At 52.6% G+C, this 18,178-nt stretch overlaps 1 protein-coding gene across 1 annotated transcript in view; it reads right to left on the bottom strand.

Moving 5' to 3' along the window:
- alg9 (ALG9 alpha-1,2-mannosyltransferase) overlaps nucleotides 1-18,178 on the bottom strand; it is a 225,862-nt gene that overhangs the window by 152,279 nt on the left and 55,405 nt on the right. The window contains exons 5-6 of the mRNA XM_072283805.1: nucleotides 3,479-3,633; nucleotides 1,307-1,436 (exon numbers count right to left, since the gene is read on the bottom strand). Of these exons, the coding sequence (XP_072139906.1) occupies nucleotides 1,307-1,436; nucleotides 3,479-3,633 (285 nt within the window). The remainder of the gene's footprint in view (nucleotides 1-1,306; nucleotides 1,437-3,478; nucleotides 3,634-18,178) is intronic.

The raw sequence follows: 18,178 nt of genomic DNA, 5'->3' as shown, positions 1-18,178 counted from the left end.
TGTTTCCTATAGTGGGGGAGTCTAGGACCAGAGGACACAGATAGAGTGGATGTGGAGAGGATGTTTCCTGTAGTGGAGGAGTCTAGGACCAGAGGGCACAGATAGAGTGGGTGTGGAGAGTATGTTTCCTATAGTGGGCGTGTCTAGGACCAGAGGGCACAGATAGAGTGGATGTGGAGAGGATGTTTCCTATAGTCGGGGAGTCTAGGACCAGAGCGCACAGATAGAGTGGATGTGGAGAGGATGTTTCCTATAGTGGGGGAGTCTAGGACCAGAGGGCACAGATAGAGTGGGTGTGGAGAGTATGTTTCCTATAGTGGGGGAGTCTAGGACCAGAGGACACAGATAGAGTGGGTGTGGAGAAGATGTTTCTTATAGTGGGGGGAGTCTAGGACCAGAGGGCACAGATAGAGTGGATGTGGAGAGGATGTTTCCTATAGTGGGGGAGTCTAGGACCAGAAGGTACAGATAGAGTGGATGTGGAGAGGATGTTTTCTGTAGTGGGGGAGTCTAGGACCAGAGGGCACAGATAGAGTGGATGTGGAGAGGATGTTTCCTATAGTGGGCGTGTCTAGGACCAGAGGGCACAGATAGAGTGGATGTGGAGAGGATGTTTCCTATAGTGGGGGAGTCTAGGACCAGAGGACACAGATAGAGTGGGTGTGGAGAGGATGTTTTCTGTAGTGGGGGAGTCTAGGACCAGAGGGCACAGATAGAGTGGGTGTGGAGAGGACGTTTCATATAGTGGGGGTCTAGGACCAGAGGGCAGAGATAGAGTGGGTGTGGAAAGGATGTTTCCTATAGTGAGGGTGTCTAGGACCAGAGGGCACAGATAGAGTGGGTGTGGAGAGGATCTCTCCTGTAGTGGGGGAGTCTAGGACCAGAGGACACAGATAGAGTGGGTGTGGAGAGGATGTTTCCTGTAGTGGGGGAGCCTAGGACCAGAGGACACAGATAGAGTGGATGTGGAGAGGATGTTTCCTGTGGTGGGGGAGTCTAGGACCAGAGGGGACAGCCTCAGAACAGAGGGGTGTCCTTTTAGAACTGAGATGAGGAGGAATTTCTTCAGCCAGAGAGTGGTGAATCCGAGGAATTCGTTGCTACAAGCCACTTTGGAGGCCAAGTCTTCACGTCGTTTTAAGGCAGAGGTTGATGGACCTTTGATTGGCCGGGAGGTGAAAGGGATACGGGGAGACTGGGGCCGAGGGGAGAGTTGGATCAGTCACGACGAGATGGCCAAATGGCCCCTGATTCTCCCCCCGCTTACGGCCTGATGAGCACGACAACATCTCTCCCAGCTACTGACCTCTGAAGAGAGCCACGGAGCGGGAAACGGAGAGCAGCCCAAAGAGGCCGACCGTGCCCAAAGCGAGCCAGCTGGAGGAGACTGTATAGTGCTCCGGCCGGTACCGCTGGAACAGGAAGTGGTACGATTTCTGTCAGAAAAAGATGAAAAAGGGAATTGTTCAGTCGGTGGAAGCTTCACTGTCGCCGCCGAGGATGACGACGAGGCTGCCGTAACCTCTCCGCTCAGCGCAGGACGGCACACCGTCAACTCGATTCCTGAACCACAATGACTGAAGTTAAAACACCGTCTGGGAGTGTGGCAGCCGGGAGGAGAGAGCGTGAGGGAGATTCCCTATCGATGGACGCTGCTGTCCCGCGGCAGCATTTCACGCAGACGTGCTCAACGGTTGGGGGGATTTTTACCCGTGACAGACTGGGCCACATTCTACACCTGAGCTTCAACGCATTGAAAAGCCAGAATGCACTCTAACGCCTTCACCCTGTTGGTTCAGAGGGATTCCAAGACACCCCAACCTCCACTTGTCCTACAAGTGTCTGCAAAACGAAATTCCTCACTGGGCAGCTTGCTCATTCCTACTTTGAACCACACTCGAGACTTTCAGAAACGTAAAAAGTGCAACGTAATATGCTCAATCGTGTCATTATCCCTGCATCTGATGAGTTACCGACAGCAAGGTCAATTTAATCGTTAAATACGTGGTCACGTTCTCCCCGCTGCCATCAGGAAGATGGTACAGGAGCCTCAGGACCCACACCACCAGGTTCAGGGACAGTTATTACCCCTCAACCATCAGGAAGGAGCTACAGGAGCCTCAGGACCCACACCACCAGGTTCAGGGACAGTTATTACCCCTCGACCGTCAGGAAGGAGGTACAGGAGCCTCAGGACACACACCACCAGGTTCAGGAACAGTTATTTCCCCTCAACCATCGGGAAGGAGGTACAGGAGCCTCAGGACCCACACCACCAGGTTCAGGAACAGTTATTACCCCTCAACCATCAGGAAGGAGGTACAGGAGCCTCAGGACCCACACCACCAGGTTCAGGAACAGTTATTACCCCTCAACCATCAGGAAGGAGGTACAGGAGCCTCAGGTCCCACACCACCAGGCTCAGGGACAGTTATTACCCCCTCAACCATCAGGAAGGAGATACAGGAGCCTCAGGACCCACACCATCAGGTTCAGGGACAGTTATTACCCCTCAACCATCAGGAGGGAGGTACAGGAGCCTCAGGACCCACACCACCAGGTTCAGGAACAGTTATTACCCCTCAACCATCAGGAAGGAGGTACAGGAGCCTCAGGACCCACACCACCAGGTTCAGGAACAGTTATTACCCCTCGACCATCAGGAAGGAGGTACAGGAGCCTCAGGTCCCACACCACCAGGTTCAGGAACAGTTATTACCCCTCGACCATCAGGAAGGAGGTACAGGAGCCTCAGGTCCCACACCACCAGGTTCAGGAACAGTTATTACCTCTCAACCATCAGGAAGGAGGTACAGGAGCCTCAGGACCCACACCACCAGATTCAGGAACAGTTATTACCCCTCAACCATTAGGAAGGAGGTACAGGAGCCTCAGGTCCCACACCACCAGATTCAGGAACAGTTATTACCCCTCAACCATCAGGAAGGATGTACAGGAGCCTCAGGACACACACCACCAGGTTCAGGGATAGTTATTACCCCTCAACCACCAGGAAGGAGGTACAGGAGCCTCAGGACCCACACCACCAGGTTCAGGAACAGTTATTACCCCTCGACCATCAGGAAGGATGTACAGGAGTCTCTTGAACCAGAGGGAATAACTTCACTCAATTTCACTGAACTGCTCTCACAACCTATGGACTCATTTTCATGGACTCTTCATCTCACGTTCTCGATATTTATTGCTTATTTATTTATTATTATTTCTTCTTTTTGCATTTGCACAATCCGTGCAACACAGGAAAAGTCTGCAGATGCTGGTAATCCGAAGGAACGAGCGCGCAGAACGCTGGCGGGACTCGGCCCGAAGCGGCTTTTCCGTAGATGCGGCCCGGCCCTGCTGAGTCCCTCCAGCATCTTGCGCGTGCGTGCTGCTCCGGATTTCCAGCACCGTGCCGAGTCTCTGAGACCGGTGGGGCGGGGGCGGGTGGGATCAGACGGAATCCTCGGCCACTAACCTGTAGCGCTGAGAGGGCCACTGCACCACAGAGGCAGAAGAGCGGGTAGATGGGAAAGAGGAAGCGTTCCTCCTTGTGCGGTCGAGTGAAGAAGATCAGGATCCAGACGTACATCGGCGAGAGGGTCAGCCAGTAAGGATGCCCGAGGTTGTGCACTGCAGGAGAGAGAGGCGTCAACAGAAACTTAGCAAGGATTCAGAGAGGTGCAGGACTGTGCGGAAGTCTCAGGCACACAAACACTTAGCTAGGGTGCCCGAGACGTCTGCACAGTGATCTAGTAATTTTATGTATTGTGCTGTACTCCTGCTGCAGAGAACAAATTTTGTTACATATGTGAGTGATGATAAACCTGATTCTGATATGGGTCTCTATTGTGGACTGAGAGTGGGAAGGGGGGCAGGGAGAAGGGGAAATCATGGTTGGGAAAAGGGGAAGGGAGAGGGGAATCATGGTTGGGAAAAGGGGAAGGGAGAGGGGAATCATGGTTGGGAAAAGGGGAAGGGAGAGGGGAATCATGGTTGGGGAGAAGGGGAAGGGAGAGGGGAAACATGGTTGGGAAAAGGGGAAGGGAGAGGGGAATCATGGTTAGGGAGAAGGGGAAGGGAGAGGTGAATCATGGTTGGGAAAAGGGGAAGGGAGAGGGGAATCGTGGATGGGAAAAGGGGAAGGGAGAGGGGAATCGTGGATGGGAAAAGGGGAAGGGAGAGGGGAATCATGGTTGGGAAAAGGAGAAGGGAGAGGGGGAATAATGGTTGGGAAAGGGGAAGGGAGAGGGGAATCATGGTTGGGAAAAGAGGAAGGGAGAGGGGAATCATGGTTGGGGAGAAGGGGAAGGGAGAGGGGAAACATGGTTGGGAAAAGGGGAAGGGAGAGGGGAATCATGGTTAGGGAGAAGGGGAAGGGAGAGGTGAATCATGGTTGGGAAAAGGGGAAGGGAGAGGGGAATCGTGGATGGGAAAAGGGGAAGGGAGAGGGGAATCATGGTTGGGAAAAGGGGAAGGGAGAGGGGAATCATGGTTGGGAAAAGGGGAAGGGAGAGGGGAATCATGGTTGGGGAAAAGGGGAAGGGAGAGGGGAGCATCAGAGAGACATTCTGTAACCATCAATAAACCGATTGTCTGGAATCAGGTGACACTGCCTGGTGTCTCAGGGCTGGGCGTGTCCGCACCCCCGCTCACTGCCCCTGGCACTCCTTCTCTGCCGCCCATCCCACACCCCTCCCTCGCCAGTCCCAACCTCCTTTGCCCCCGCCAGATTTACAAACTCGCTCTCTGCTCCACGCTGACAGATGCGAAGGACACTGTGCTGAAGTCTCAGGCAGCCTCGCTGAGACCGATTGCGCCCCAGACTTCTGCACCGTACCGTAAAAGGGAAAACACCTGGGTCTCAAGACTCTTCCTGCACCGTCGGCGTTCAGCGCAATTCGCCCGGAGCCTGTGCCGAGAGCCGTGGGGCATCAGTTTCACAATGTGGAATGACGGACGGTGGAGGGGAAACAGAGAACGGGGACTGGGGTTGTGCAAGCTCACCAGCAGAGTCTGTTGTTCCGTGAACTCTCAGCCATCGTGTACATTTAAAGCAGAGTTTGGTACGTTCTTGAACAGGGCACCAAAGGTTTGTTCCTACCTGTTGTATTTGCTGTGCACCTTTCCTTTGCCTTAACCAGGGCCTCAATGTCTCTCCAAAACCACCTTTTATTCTGACAGACACGTACAAGCTTTGTACTCTGAAAAGTTTCACCTTTGAAGGCCTCCCACTTACCAAGTACGTCTTTGCCAGAAAACAGTCCGCCCCAATCCAAACTCCCAAGACTGATTAGATTAGATTAGATTATGAGGACACACAGTCCTCTTTTATTGTCATTTAGTAATGCATGCGTTAAGAAATGATACAATATTCCTCCGGTGTGATATCACAGAAACACAAGACAAACCAAGACTGAAAAACTGACAAAAACCACATAATTATAACATATAGTTACAACAGTGCAACAATACCATAACTTGATGAAGAACAGACCATGGGCACGGTAAAAAAAAGTCTCAAAGTCTCTCGAAAGTCTCATCATCTCACGCAGACGGTAGAAGGAAGAAAACTCTCCCTGCCATGAGCTTCCAGCACCGCAAACTTGCCGATGCAGCACCCTGGAAGCACCCGACCACAGTCCGACTCTGAGTCCGTCCGAAAAGTTCGAGCCTCCAACACCAAGCGCCATCTTTGCCAAACGCTTTGAACCCGGCCCTAGCCGCCAGCAACAGGCAAAGCCGAGGATTCGGGGCCTACCCCTCCAGAGATTCTCAATCGCACAGTAGCAGCGGCAGCGAAGCAGGCATTTCAGAAGTTTCTCCAGGTGTTCCTCGGTGCTTCTCACATCCGTCTCCATCAAATTAGGATTGTGCACGGCATCCTACTTACAAATACGATTATCAAGATATCACGGGGCGAAGACATGAGAACGGGGTTCACGGGGATAATGAACCAGGCGTGATAGGATGGTGGAGCGGACTCGACCGGCCGAATGGCCTCATGTTTCTCCTGGGTCTTGTGGTCTGATTGGATCTTTGCACCCAGCTCCATTTCCCCACATTTGGCTTTTCCCTGTCCCAGTCGTGAATATTAACGGTTCAGCGGCTGCAGCTGTCCAGGGTGAAGGTTTTGAAAAATGTTCTCATCTTTCCCATCAGTGCTTCCTCCTCTCCTGGAACAGAGAGCATCACAGTACCACAGGGGACCTTCGGCCCATCGCGGTCTTATTCTATCCCACCTCCCGTTAACGCCGCTGGCGTCTTGGGGCGGGGATGAAGGTCCGAAAATCTCTGGCGGTGTTCGGGGCCCCCTTCGTCGTGCCAGTAGCTTCCCCTCGGTTTTCCGGGTCGGTCGTGCCAGTCCCGGATAGAGATTGAGGAATACCGTCGCACTCAGACATAGAAGGACTCTTCGTTGCTGTTTCCGTAACAGTTTTGTTTGACCGGTCAGGGACATTAGCCCCGAGCTGAACCCCTCCCCCCCCCCTGAATCTGGAGAACCAGTGGACCTGCTCTCAGTCTGGCCCTACCCCTTTCAGGATAGGACTCATACGCCACCTGAGAGCCCATAAGTAGACCAACAGAACGAAGGCCATCATCCCCGACCTCGAGGGACAGCCACGACCATGACCCCTTTGACCTGTTTGGCACGGGCGACCCAGCCAAGAGCCAAGAGCCCTGACTCCGGCCAGCACAGCACTGAGGCGGGCGAGCTTCCGAACCCCCACGGCAAGGTTGTGGCGCTCGTGGAGGGCACGACGCTCTGCCAACCTTCTGACCCTCCCCTAAGGTCAGCCTAAAGCAGGGTTCCACAGCCCCCTGGGTTATTGGAAGGAGTCCATGGTATAAAAGAAGCTTGGCGCAGCACCCCCTCACCCCCAGCCTAAAGCAACACACACACACACACACACAACGCTGGAGGAACTCAGCAGGTCGGGCAGCATGCATGGAGAGGAAGTTTCGGGCCAAGACCCAAGATCAGAACTCAACCCAAGATCAATCTAACCCTTCCCCCCACCCCCCCCAACATAGCCCTACACTTTTCTATCGTCCATGTGTCTAACTAAGAGGCTCCAAAGTCTCAGTAATGTGCCTGCTTCGACCAGCGCCCCTGAGCGTGTTCCCCACCACTCCCTGTGTAAAATAAAACACCCACCTCTGACATCACCCCCCCCACTCCACCCAACCGCCCTATTCTTTCCGCCAGACACCTCAAAATCATAGCAACGCACACACAAAAAGTGCTGGTGAATGCAGCAGGCCAGGCAGCATCTATAGGAAGAGGTACAGTCGACGTTTCGGGCCGGGACCCTTCGTCGGGACTCGTGACCTCGTGCTTGCGACCAGAAAATCATGCCCCCACCTCCTCCCTTCATACTGGCCATTTCTGCACTGGGAAAGCCTCTGGCTGACCACTCGATCTGTGCCAGACTCCGTCTGAAGAAACAGACTGACAACCGTATGTTGGCGATGGACCATCAACCATAACCATATAACACTTACAGCATGGAAACAGGCCATCTCGGCCCTTCTAGTCCGTGCCGAACTCTTACCCTATCCTATTCCCACCGACCTGCACTCAGCCCATAACCCTCCATTCCTTTCCTGTCCATATAGCTGTCCAATTTAACTTTAAAGGACAACATCGAACCTGCCTCAACCACTTCTGCTGGAAGCTCGTTCCACACAGCTACCACTCTCTGAGTAAAGAAGTTCCCCCTCATGTTACCCCTAAACTTTTGCCCTTTAACTCCCAACTCATGTCCGCTTGTTTGAATCTCCTCCACTCTCAATGGAAAAAGCCTATCCACGTCATCTCTATCTATCCCACTCATAATTTTAAATACCTCTATCAAGTCCCCCCTCAACCTCCTACACTCCAAAGAATAAAGACCCAACTTGTTCAACCTTTCTCTGTAACTTAGGAGATGAAACCCAGGCAACATTTTAGTAAACCTCCTCTGTACTCTCTCAATTTTGTTGACATCTTTCCTATAATTCGGTGACCAGAACTGTACACAATACTCCAAATTTGGCCTTACCAATGCCTTGTACAATTTTAACATTACATCCCAACTCCTATACTCAATGCTCTGATTTATAAAGGCCAGCATACCAGAAGCTCTCTTCACTACCCTCTCCACGTGAGGTTTCACCTTCAGGGAACTATGCACCATTATTCCTAGATCCCTCTGTTCTACTGCATTCTTCAATGCCCTACCATTTACCATGTATGTCCTGTTTTGATTAGTCCTACCAAAATGTAGCACCTCACACTTATCAGCGTTAAACTCCATCCGCCATCTTTCAGCCCACTCTTCTAACTGGCCTAAATCTCTCTGCAAGCTTTGAAAACCTACTTCATTATCCACATCACCACCTAAATTACGACCGATTGGTCCCCCCAGTGGCCCTAATGCGCACAATCGCCCCGTCGGTAATATCCAGCATGCACTCTCCCGCAAGGGGGTCGGCGGGAAACGCCAAAGTCCAACTTCATATTGTTGCTATGGTGATGCACGTGAACTTTTTTTTTAAACCAAGGTTCATCTGCTTCACCACAGAACGCTGGAGGACCCCAGCGGGTCCAGCAGCATCGACGGAAATGAATAGACAGCTGACAGTTCAGGCCGAGACCCGTCCTTCAGCCCTGGGATGAAAAGGTGCGGGGGTGGAGGAAGAAGGGATGGGGAGGAGGACCGGTTGGGAAGTGACATGCAGGGTGAGGAGAAGGGGGCGAAGAGGCCGGAGTGGGGAATTGAAGAAGAGGGAAAGGGAGGGAGGAATAATTACCGGAAGCTGGAGAAATCGGTATTCATCAGAGGGTATTACCTCTCCACCCCGAGGGCAGCCTCATCTGAGACATGTCACCATTTGTTCTTTGAGGATCAAATGACTTTGACTTTATTGCTGACCCCTTGTGAAAGAGTGCAGACTGGATAAGGTGCCATGGTTCCTTAAGGTTGTCGTAGCCGGGGGGGGTGGTAATGGGGACGAGCTCCCACTACCTATTAAACGCTCCCAATGGCGTGCACCTCAAGTAGCCTCTGACAGCCAAGTCCGGCTCCTGGCCTTCACGTGAGGCTTAGCTACTGAGCCCCCATGGAGCCGTTTCTACTGACAGGAGAAGGGGCAAAGGTGGGTCACTGGCTCCTTAAAACCAGTCGCTCCGGGCAGATGGGGCTCGTTAGCCTTGTCAGCTCAGGGGTGAGGACCTATGAGTACCCGGACGACAGACTCGAGTGGAGCACCAACACAGAGACTGTGTACAAGAAGGGCCAGAGTCACCTCGAATTCCTGAGGAGACTGAGGTCCTTCGGAGTGTGCAGGCCTCTCCTTCACGTGTTCTACCTGTCTGCTGTCACCAGTACAATCTTCCACACGGTGGTGAGCTGGGGCAATGGCATCAACACCGGGTGATGCCAACAGGCTCGGTAAACTGATTGGAAAGGCTGGCCCTGTTATAGGAGTCAAACCGGACACACTGGAGGCCGCGATGGAACAAAGGTCCCTCCGGAAAACCCTGGCAATTCTGGACAATGTTTCTCACCCTCTGCATGCCACCTTGGCTGAACAGAGGAGCACTTTTAGTAACAGACTAGACAACTGTGCTGCTCCAAAGAGCGATAAATGAGGTCATTCTTACCCTCGGCCATTAGGGTCTATAATGAGTCAAACTATAGCCGGGGGAGTGATGACCCCTCCTGTTAGACTGTTATTAACCAGAGCTCTGTTTATCACACCCTGCTATCACAGATACCCTGTGCATTTCTTATCTGGACGGTGTGAATGTGCACCCATTGCTGTATAAAATTACGGTTAATTCCTGCACTACCATCTTATCAGTGTGAACTTGTAAATCTTGTAATCTTCGGCTTGTTTTTTCTTAATCTACATCTTATTTTACTTCTCTCCAATATTTGCATATCTGTGCGCTTGTAATGCTACTGTGACACTGTAGTTTCCTTTGGGATCAATAAAGTATCTATCTACCTCATCTGTCTATCATCTGGGAGAAGGAAAACTCTGATCTCAAACCTCCGCTGCCTTGCGGCCGTACCCGCTCACGGGGGAAGGCTTCGGGAGTGAACCCTGAGGGAAAAATCCGGAGCTGGAGTCCCTGAGGCAGTCCGACGTTGAGTTCAACGCTGACTGGCAACCCCTGGTGCCAAACTGTATCGGGTCTCGGCCGTTCCTTTGGGTTCATCAGCTGCGTGGAGAGGGGGAGCCTGCGACACGGGGCAACAGCTCACTCTCCCCATCGTACTGCCCTGGCTCGCGTATCTAGACATCTAGGACACAATGTCCATGGTCGACCTCTGACCAATAGAGGGCCTCGGACCCTATATGTCACCATACACTATCATAAGACATAGGAAAGAATTAGGCCATTTGGCCCATTGAGTCTGCTCCGCTACTCAATCACGGCTGATCCTTCTCTTCAGCCCCAGTCCCCGGCCTTCCCACCACCCCCCCCCACCCCGTCACCCTTGATGCCATGTCCAATCAAGAACTTACCAACCTCTGCCTTAAACACACCCAACGACCGGGCCTCCACAGCTGCACGTGGCAACAAGTTCCACAAATTCACCACCCTCTGGCAAAAGAAATTTCTTTGCATCTCTGTTTTGAAAGGGCGCCCCTCTATCCTGAGGCTGTGCCCTCTTGTCCTGGACTCCCCCACCATGGGAAACATCCTTTCCACATCCACTCTGTCTAGGCCTTTCAACATTCGAAAGGTTTCAATGAGATCCCCCCGTCATCCTTCTGAATTCCAGTGAGTACAGACCCAGAGCCATCAGACATTCCTCCTATGATAACCCTTTCATTCCCGGAATCATCCTTGCGAACCTCCTCTGGACCCTCTCCAATGCCAGCACATCTTTTCCTAGATGAGGAGCCCAAAACGGTTCACAGTACTCAAGGTGAGGCCTCACCAGTGCCTTATAAATCCTCAGCATCACATCCCTGCTCTTGTATTCTAGACCTCTTGAAATGAATGCTATATTGCATTTGTCTTCATCTCCACCGACTCTGCCTGCAAGTTAACCTTTATAGTGTTCTGCACAAGGACTCCCAAGTCCCTTTACAGGAAATATAGATAGAATTTATGAAAACTATAAATATCAAATATTGACAACTGACCAAATTGTAAAAGTTCAAAGTTCAAAGTACATATATGTCACCACACACAACCCTGAAATTTATTTTCTTGTGGGCATTCACAGTAAATACAAACAAATAACCCCTATCGACATCAATGGATCTGGGGTTGAGAGGGTGAACAGATTTAAGTTCCTCGGCATACACATCACCGAGGACCTCACGTGGTCTGTACATACCGGCTGTGCAGTGAAAAAGGCACAACAGCACCTCCTTCACCTCAGACGGTTAAAGGAGTTTGGTATGGGCCCCCAAATCCTAAGAACTTTCTACAGGGACACAATTGAGAGCATCCTGACTGGCTGCATCACTGCCTGGTACGGGAACTGTACCTCCCTCAGTCGCAGGACTCTGCAGAGAGTGGTGCGCCCAGCCCAGCGCATCTGTAGATGTGAACTTCCCACGATTCAGGACATTTACAGAGACAGGTGTGTAAAAAGGGCCCGAAGGATCATTGGGGACCCGAGTCACCCCAACCACAAACTGTTCCAGCTGCTACCATCCGGGAAACGGTACCGCAGCATAAAAGCCAGGACCAGCAGGCTCCGGGACAGCTTCTAATGAACTCATGCTGATTTGAGTGCACTCTATATTACACTGACTGTTCTATTTATTATAGATTACTATGATTGCACGTTTAGGTGGAGAGGTAACGTAAAGATTTTTACTCCTCGTGAATGTGAAGGATGTAAGAAATAAAGCCAATTCAATGTGAGAACAAATAAATGAACATTGAGAACAGGAGTCACAGAGTCCTGCAAACTGAGTGCGCAGTTTGGTGTCGAGACTCACCGCAAAGCAACGCATCGTCCTGTTTCTGAGAGGGTAGTTGTGAAGGGGATGTGCAGGGTAATGCCTCACATTCCATCAATGGGAATATCAAAAATAGGAACAGGAGTCGGTCATGTAGCCCGACGACCCTGCCCCGCCATTCAATAAGATCATGGCTGATCTGTCTGTGGACTCATCGCCATCTTCCCCATCATCCTTAATTCCCGTACTATGCTAAAACCTATCCGACCTCGTCTTATGTACATTGGCCGAGGTAGCCTCCACTCCGGCTGGTGGTGTAGTTGCATCGAGTTCAAATCCCAGCCAGGGCAAGAGGAAAGGCCTGCCAAACTACTTCCGTATCTTGCCGACGAACCCACACCGAAGGGTAGGACTCGGCCTAATGACTCAACATCAGCAAAGCCTCCACTGCTTCACTGGGCAGAGAAGGATCTCTGGGCATTTAGAGAATCATGGTCTGATCAGGGACAGTCGGCATGGCTTTGTGAAGGGCAGATCGTGTCTAACAAGCCTGACAGAGTTCTTTGAGGAGGTGACTAGGCATATAGATGAGGGTAGTGCAGTGGATGTGATCTATATGGATTTTAGTAAGGCATTTGACAAGGTTCCACACGGTAGGCTTATTCAGAAAGTCAGAAGGCATGGGATCCAGGGAAGTTTGGCCAGGTGGATTCAGAATTGGCTTGCCTGCAGAAGGCAGAGGGTGGTGGTGGAGGGAGTACATTCAGATTGGAGGATTGTGACTAGTGCTGTCCCACAAGGATCTGTTCTGGGACCTCTACTTTTCGTGATTTTTATTAACGACCTGGATGTGGGGGTAGAAGGGTGGGTTGGCAAGTTTGCAGATGACACAAAGGTTGGTGGTGTTGTAGATAGTGTAGAGGATTGTCAAAGATTGCAGGGAGACATTGATAGGATGCAGGAGTGGGCTGAGAAGTGGCAGATGGAGTTCAACCCGGAGAAGTGTGAGGTGGTACACTTTGGAAGGACAAACTCCAAGGCAGAGTACAAAGTAAATGGCAGGATACTTGGTAGTGTGGAGGAGCAGAGGGATCTCGGGGTACATGTCCACAGATCCCTGAAGGTTACCTCACAGGTGGATAGGGTAGTTAAGAAAGCTTATGGGGTGTTAGCTTTCATAAGTCGAGGGGTAGAGTTTAAGAGTCGCGATGTAATGATGCAGCTCTATAAAACTCTGGTTAGGCCACACTTGGAGCACTGTGTCCAGTTCTGGTCACCTCACTATAGGAAGGATGTGGAAGCATTGGAAAGGGTACAGAGGAGATTTACCAGGATACTGCCTGGTTTAGAGAGTATGCATTATGATCAGAGATTAAGGGAGCTAGGGCTTTACTCTTTGGAGAGAAGGAGGATGAGAGGAGACATGGTAGAGGTGTACAAGATAATAACAGGAATAGATAGAGTGGACAGCCAGTGCCTCTTCCCCAGGGCACCACTGCTCAATACAAGAGGACATGGCTTTAAGGTAAGGGGTGGGAAGTTCAAGGGGGATATTAGAGGAAGGTTTTTTACTCAGAGAGTGGTTGGTGCGTGGAATGCACTGCCTGAGTCAGTGGTGGAGGCAGATACACTAGTGAAGTTTAAGAGACTACTCGACAGGTATATGGAGGAATCTAAGGTGGGGGCTTATATGGGAGGCAGGGTTTGAGGGTCGGCACAACATTGTGGGCCGAAGGGCCTGTACTGTGCTGTACTATCCTATGTTCTATGTTCTAGAGAGAGGCTCACCACTCTCTGGGAAAAGCAGTTCCTCCTCACCTCCGTCCTAAATCTGCTCCCCCCGAATCTTGAGGCTATGTCCCCTGGTTCTAGTCTCATCTACCAGGGGAAACAACTTCCCTGCCTCTGTCTTATCTGTCCCTTTCCTAACTTGAGATGTTTCTATAGATTCCAAGACAAGGATAACTGCTCTGCTTTGCTGTGTTGCCGTGCGAGGAGAAGGCGGACTTCAACAGGGCCAACACAGGACTGGACCACATCCATGTGATTTTGCTCCAGGAATGTTCACCACAGCACAGTACAGGCCTTTCGGCCCATAATGTTGTACTGACCTTTTAACCCTCTCCAAGATCATTCGAACCCTTTCCTCCCACAGATCCCTCCACTTTCCACAAGAGTCTCTTAAACGTCTCTAATGGACCTGGCTCTGCCACCACCCCTGATAGGGTGCCCCACACTCCTATCGCTCTTGGTGCGAAAACCCTGTCTCTGCTATGCATGAAATCAGTGCTAGATGGTGCCAAACTGAGAGAAAAAATGGCACACACAAGACACTGGAGGAACTCAGCAGGTCAGGCAGCAGCTACGGAGATGAATAAACAGTCGAGACCCTTCTTCAGGGTGGGGGGAAGATACCAGAAGAAGGTGGAGGAGGGTGGGGAAGGAGGTCGGCTGGAAGGTGATAGGTGAGGTTAGGTGGGTGGGAAAGGTAAAGGGCTGGAGAGGAAGGAATCTGATCGGAGAGGAGAGTGGACCGTGGGAGAAAGGGAAGGAGGAGGGACACCAGGGGGAGGTGATGGGTGGGAAAGGTAAAGGGCTGGAGAGGAAGGAATCTGATCGGAGAGGAGAGTGGACCGTGGGAGAAAGGGAAGAAGGAGGGACACCAGGGGGAGGTGATGGGTGGGAAAGGTAAAGGGCTGGAGAGGAAGGAATCTGATGGGAGAGGAGAGTGGACCGTGGGAGAAAGGGAAGGAGGAGGGACACCAGGGGGAGGTGACGGGTGGGAAAGGTAAAGGGCTGGAGAGGAAGGAATCTGATCAGAGAGGAGAGTGGACCGTGGGAGAAAGGGAAGGAGGAGGGACACCAGGGGGAGGTGATGGGTGGGAAAGGTAAAGGGCTGGAGAGGAAGGAATCTGATCGGAGAGGAGAGTGGACCATGTTTTAACTCATAGTTTTCACAATATGTGGTGCTTGTCTCCAGCTACTGGTGGCAAAGCAGTACGGCAGTTACATGCAAGAGAAAATCTGCAGACGCTGGAAATCCAAAGTGACAACACACACAGAATGCTGGAGGAACTCAGCAGGCCAGGCAGCATCTATGGAAAAGAGTACACAGTCGACGTTTCGGGCCGAGACCCTTGGGCAGGACTGGGAAGAGAGGAAAAAAAGACTGAGGAGTAGATTTGTGGTAGCCGAGGGGCAGTTACACAAAGAGATTACCCGCATTTCATTTTCCATTGGCCAAGTGTTAGCACACGAGACATGTTCTGTGGCTGTGCTTATGCTAATCAGCCCTTTCCTCATCTCGGGGATTTGCCCTATCCCAGTATAAAAGTGTCCCGCTCAGCAAAAATCACCATCTTGTCTTCGTCTTACTTTCCTCTGCTCTGTATGTCCCTCTGCTCAGCGGCAAAGTTTTCACTCGTATTTGGGACTCCTGAAAGATTCTGGGGATTGAGGAAGAAAAAACAATCACCCGATCCCACAGTCCCTTCTTACACGCCCAAAGTCCGTTGAAGATGGCAGCAGAGGCAGGTAATGTGGTTCAGAAGCCATAGGGGATTGTTTACACACTCATCTTCTTCTACTAAAAGTGGTACAGAGCCGATGGCCTAGGGCCAGTCTGAACGTGATGGGCCAAACAGCCTCTTTCCCTGGTGTCCCTCCTCCTTCCCTCTCTCCCACGGTCCACTCTCCTCTCCGATCAGATTCCTTCCTCTCCAGCCCTTTACCTTTCCCACCCATCACCTCCCCCTGGTGTCCCTCCTCCTTCCCTTTCTCCCACGGTCCACTCTCCTCTCCGTTCAGATTCTCTCTCCAGCCTTTTACCTTTCCCACCCATCACCTCCCCCTGGTGTCCCTCCTCCTTCACTCTCTCCCACGGTCCACTCTCCTCTCCCGTCAGATTCCTTCCTCTCCAGCCCTTTACCTTTCCCACCCATCACTTCCCCCTGGTGTCCCTCCTCCTTCCCTTTCTCCCACGGTCCACTCTCCTCTCCGGTCAGATTCCTTCCTCTCCAGCCCTTTACCTTTCCCACCCATCACCTCCCCCTGGTGTCCCTCCTCCTTCCCTTTCTCCCACGGTCCACTCTCCTCTCCTGTCAGATTCCTTCCTCTCCAGCCCTTTACCTTTCCCACCCATCACCTCCCCCTGGTGTCCCTCCTCCTTCCCTTTCTCCCACGGTCCAATCTCCTCTCCGCTCAGATTCCTTCCTCTCCAGCCCTTTACCTTTCCCACCCATCACCTCCCCCTGGTGTCCCTCCTCCTTCCCTCTCTCCCACGGTCCACTCTCCTCTCCTGTCAGATTCCTTCCTCTCCAGCCCTTTACCTTTCCCACCCATCACCTCCCCCTGGTGTCCCTCCTCCTTCCCTCTCTCCCACGGTCCACTCTCCTCTCCTGTCAGATTCCTTCCTCTCCAGCCCTTTACCTTTCCCACCCATCACCTCCCCCTGGTGTCCCTCCTTCTTCCCTTTCTCCCATGGTCCACTCTCCTCTCCGATCAGATTCATTCCTCTCCAGCCCTTTACCTTTCCCACCCATCACCTCCCCCTGGTGTCCCTCCTCCTTCCCTTTCTCCCACGGTCCACTCTCCTCTCCCATCAGATTCCTTCCTCTCCAGCCCTTTACCTTTCCCACCCATCACCTCCCCCTGGTGTCCCTCCTCCTTCCCTTTCTCCCACGGTCCACTCTCCTCTCCCATCAGATTCCTTCCTCTCCAGCCCTTTACCTTTCCCACCCATCACCTCCCCCTGGTGTCCCTCCTCCTTCCCTTTCTCCCACGGTCCACTCTCCTCTCCCATCAGATTCCTTCCTCTCCAGCCCTTTACCCTTCCCACCCATCACCTCCCCCTGGTGCCCCTCCTCCTTCCCTTTCTCCCACGGTCCACTCTCCTCTCCGATCAGATCCCTTCCTCTCCAACCCTTTACCTTTCCCACCCATCACCTCCCCCTGGTGTCCCTCCTCCTTCCCTTTCTCCCACGGTCCACTCTCCTCTCCGATCAGATTCCTTCCTCTCCAGCCCTTTACCTTTCCCACCCATCACCTCCCCCTGGTGTCCCTCCTCCTTCCCTCTCTCCCACGGTCCACTCTCCTCTCCAGTCAGATTCCTTCCTCTCCAGCCCTTTACCTTTCCCACCCATCACCTCCCCCTGGTGTCCCTCCTTCTTCCCTTTCTCCCATGGTCCACTCTCCTCTCCGATCAGATTCCTTCCTCTCCAGCCCTTTACCTTTCCCACCCATCACCTCCCCCTGGTGTCCTCCTCCTTCCCTTTCTCCCACGGTCCACTCTCCTCTCCGCTCAGATTCCTTCCTCTCCAGCCCTTTACCTTTCCCACCCATCACCTCCCCCTGGTGTCCCTCCTCCTTCCCTTTCTCCCACGGTCCACTCTCCTCTCCGATCAGATTCCTTCCTCTCCAGCCCTTTACCTTTCCCACCCATCACCTCCCCCTGGTGTCCCTCCTCCTTCCCTCTCTCCCACGGTCCACTCTCCTCTCCAGTCAGATTCCTTCCTCTCCAGCCCTTTACCTTTCCCACCCATCACCTCCCCCTGGTGTCCCTCCTTCTTCCCTTTCTCCCACGGTCCACTCTCCTCTCCGATCAGATTCCTTCCTCTCCAGCCCTTTACCTTTCCCACCCATCACCTCCCCCTGGTGTCCTCCTCCTTCCCTTTCTCCCACGGTCCACTCTCCTCTCCGCTCAGATTCCTTCCTCTCCAGCCCTTTACCTTTCCCACCCATCACCTCCCCCTGGTGTCCCTCCTCCTTCCCTTTCTCCCACGGTCCACTCTCCTCTCCCATCAGATTCCTTCCTCTCCAGCCCTTTACCTTTCCCACCCATCACCTCCCCCTGGTGTCCCTCCTCCTTCCCTTTCTCCCACGGTCCACTCTCCTCTCCGATCAGATTCCTTCCTCTCCAGCCCTTTACCTTTCCCACCCATCACCTCCCCCTGGTGTCCCTCCTCCTTCCCTTTCTCCCACGGTCCACTCTCCTCTCCGATCAGATTCCTTCCTCTCCAGCCCTTTACCTTTCCCACCCATCACCTCCCCCTGGTGTCCCTCCTCCTTCCCTTTCTCCCACGGTCCACTCTCCTCTCCGATCAAATTCCTTCCTCTCCAGCCCTTTACCTTTCCCACCCATCACCTCCCCCTGGTGTCCCTCCTCCTTCCCTTTCTCCCACGGTCCACTCTCCTCTCCGATCAGATTCCTTCCTCTCCAGCCCTTTACCTTTCCCACCCATCACCTCCCCCTGGTGTCCCT

Source organism: Mobula birostris, chromosome 20, assembly GCF_030028105.1.
Source record: "Mobula birostris isolate sMobBir1 chromosome 20, sMobBir1.hap1, whole genome shotgun sequence".
In the NCBI taxonomy this organism is placed as follows: domain Eukaryota; kingdom Metazoa; phylum Chordata; class Chondrichthyes; order Myliobatiformes; family Myliobatidae; genus Mobula; species Mobula birostris.
The sequence above is the reverse complement of the archived record's forward strand: the minus strand, read 5'-3'. Positions and strand labels throughout refer to the sequence as shown.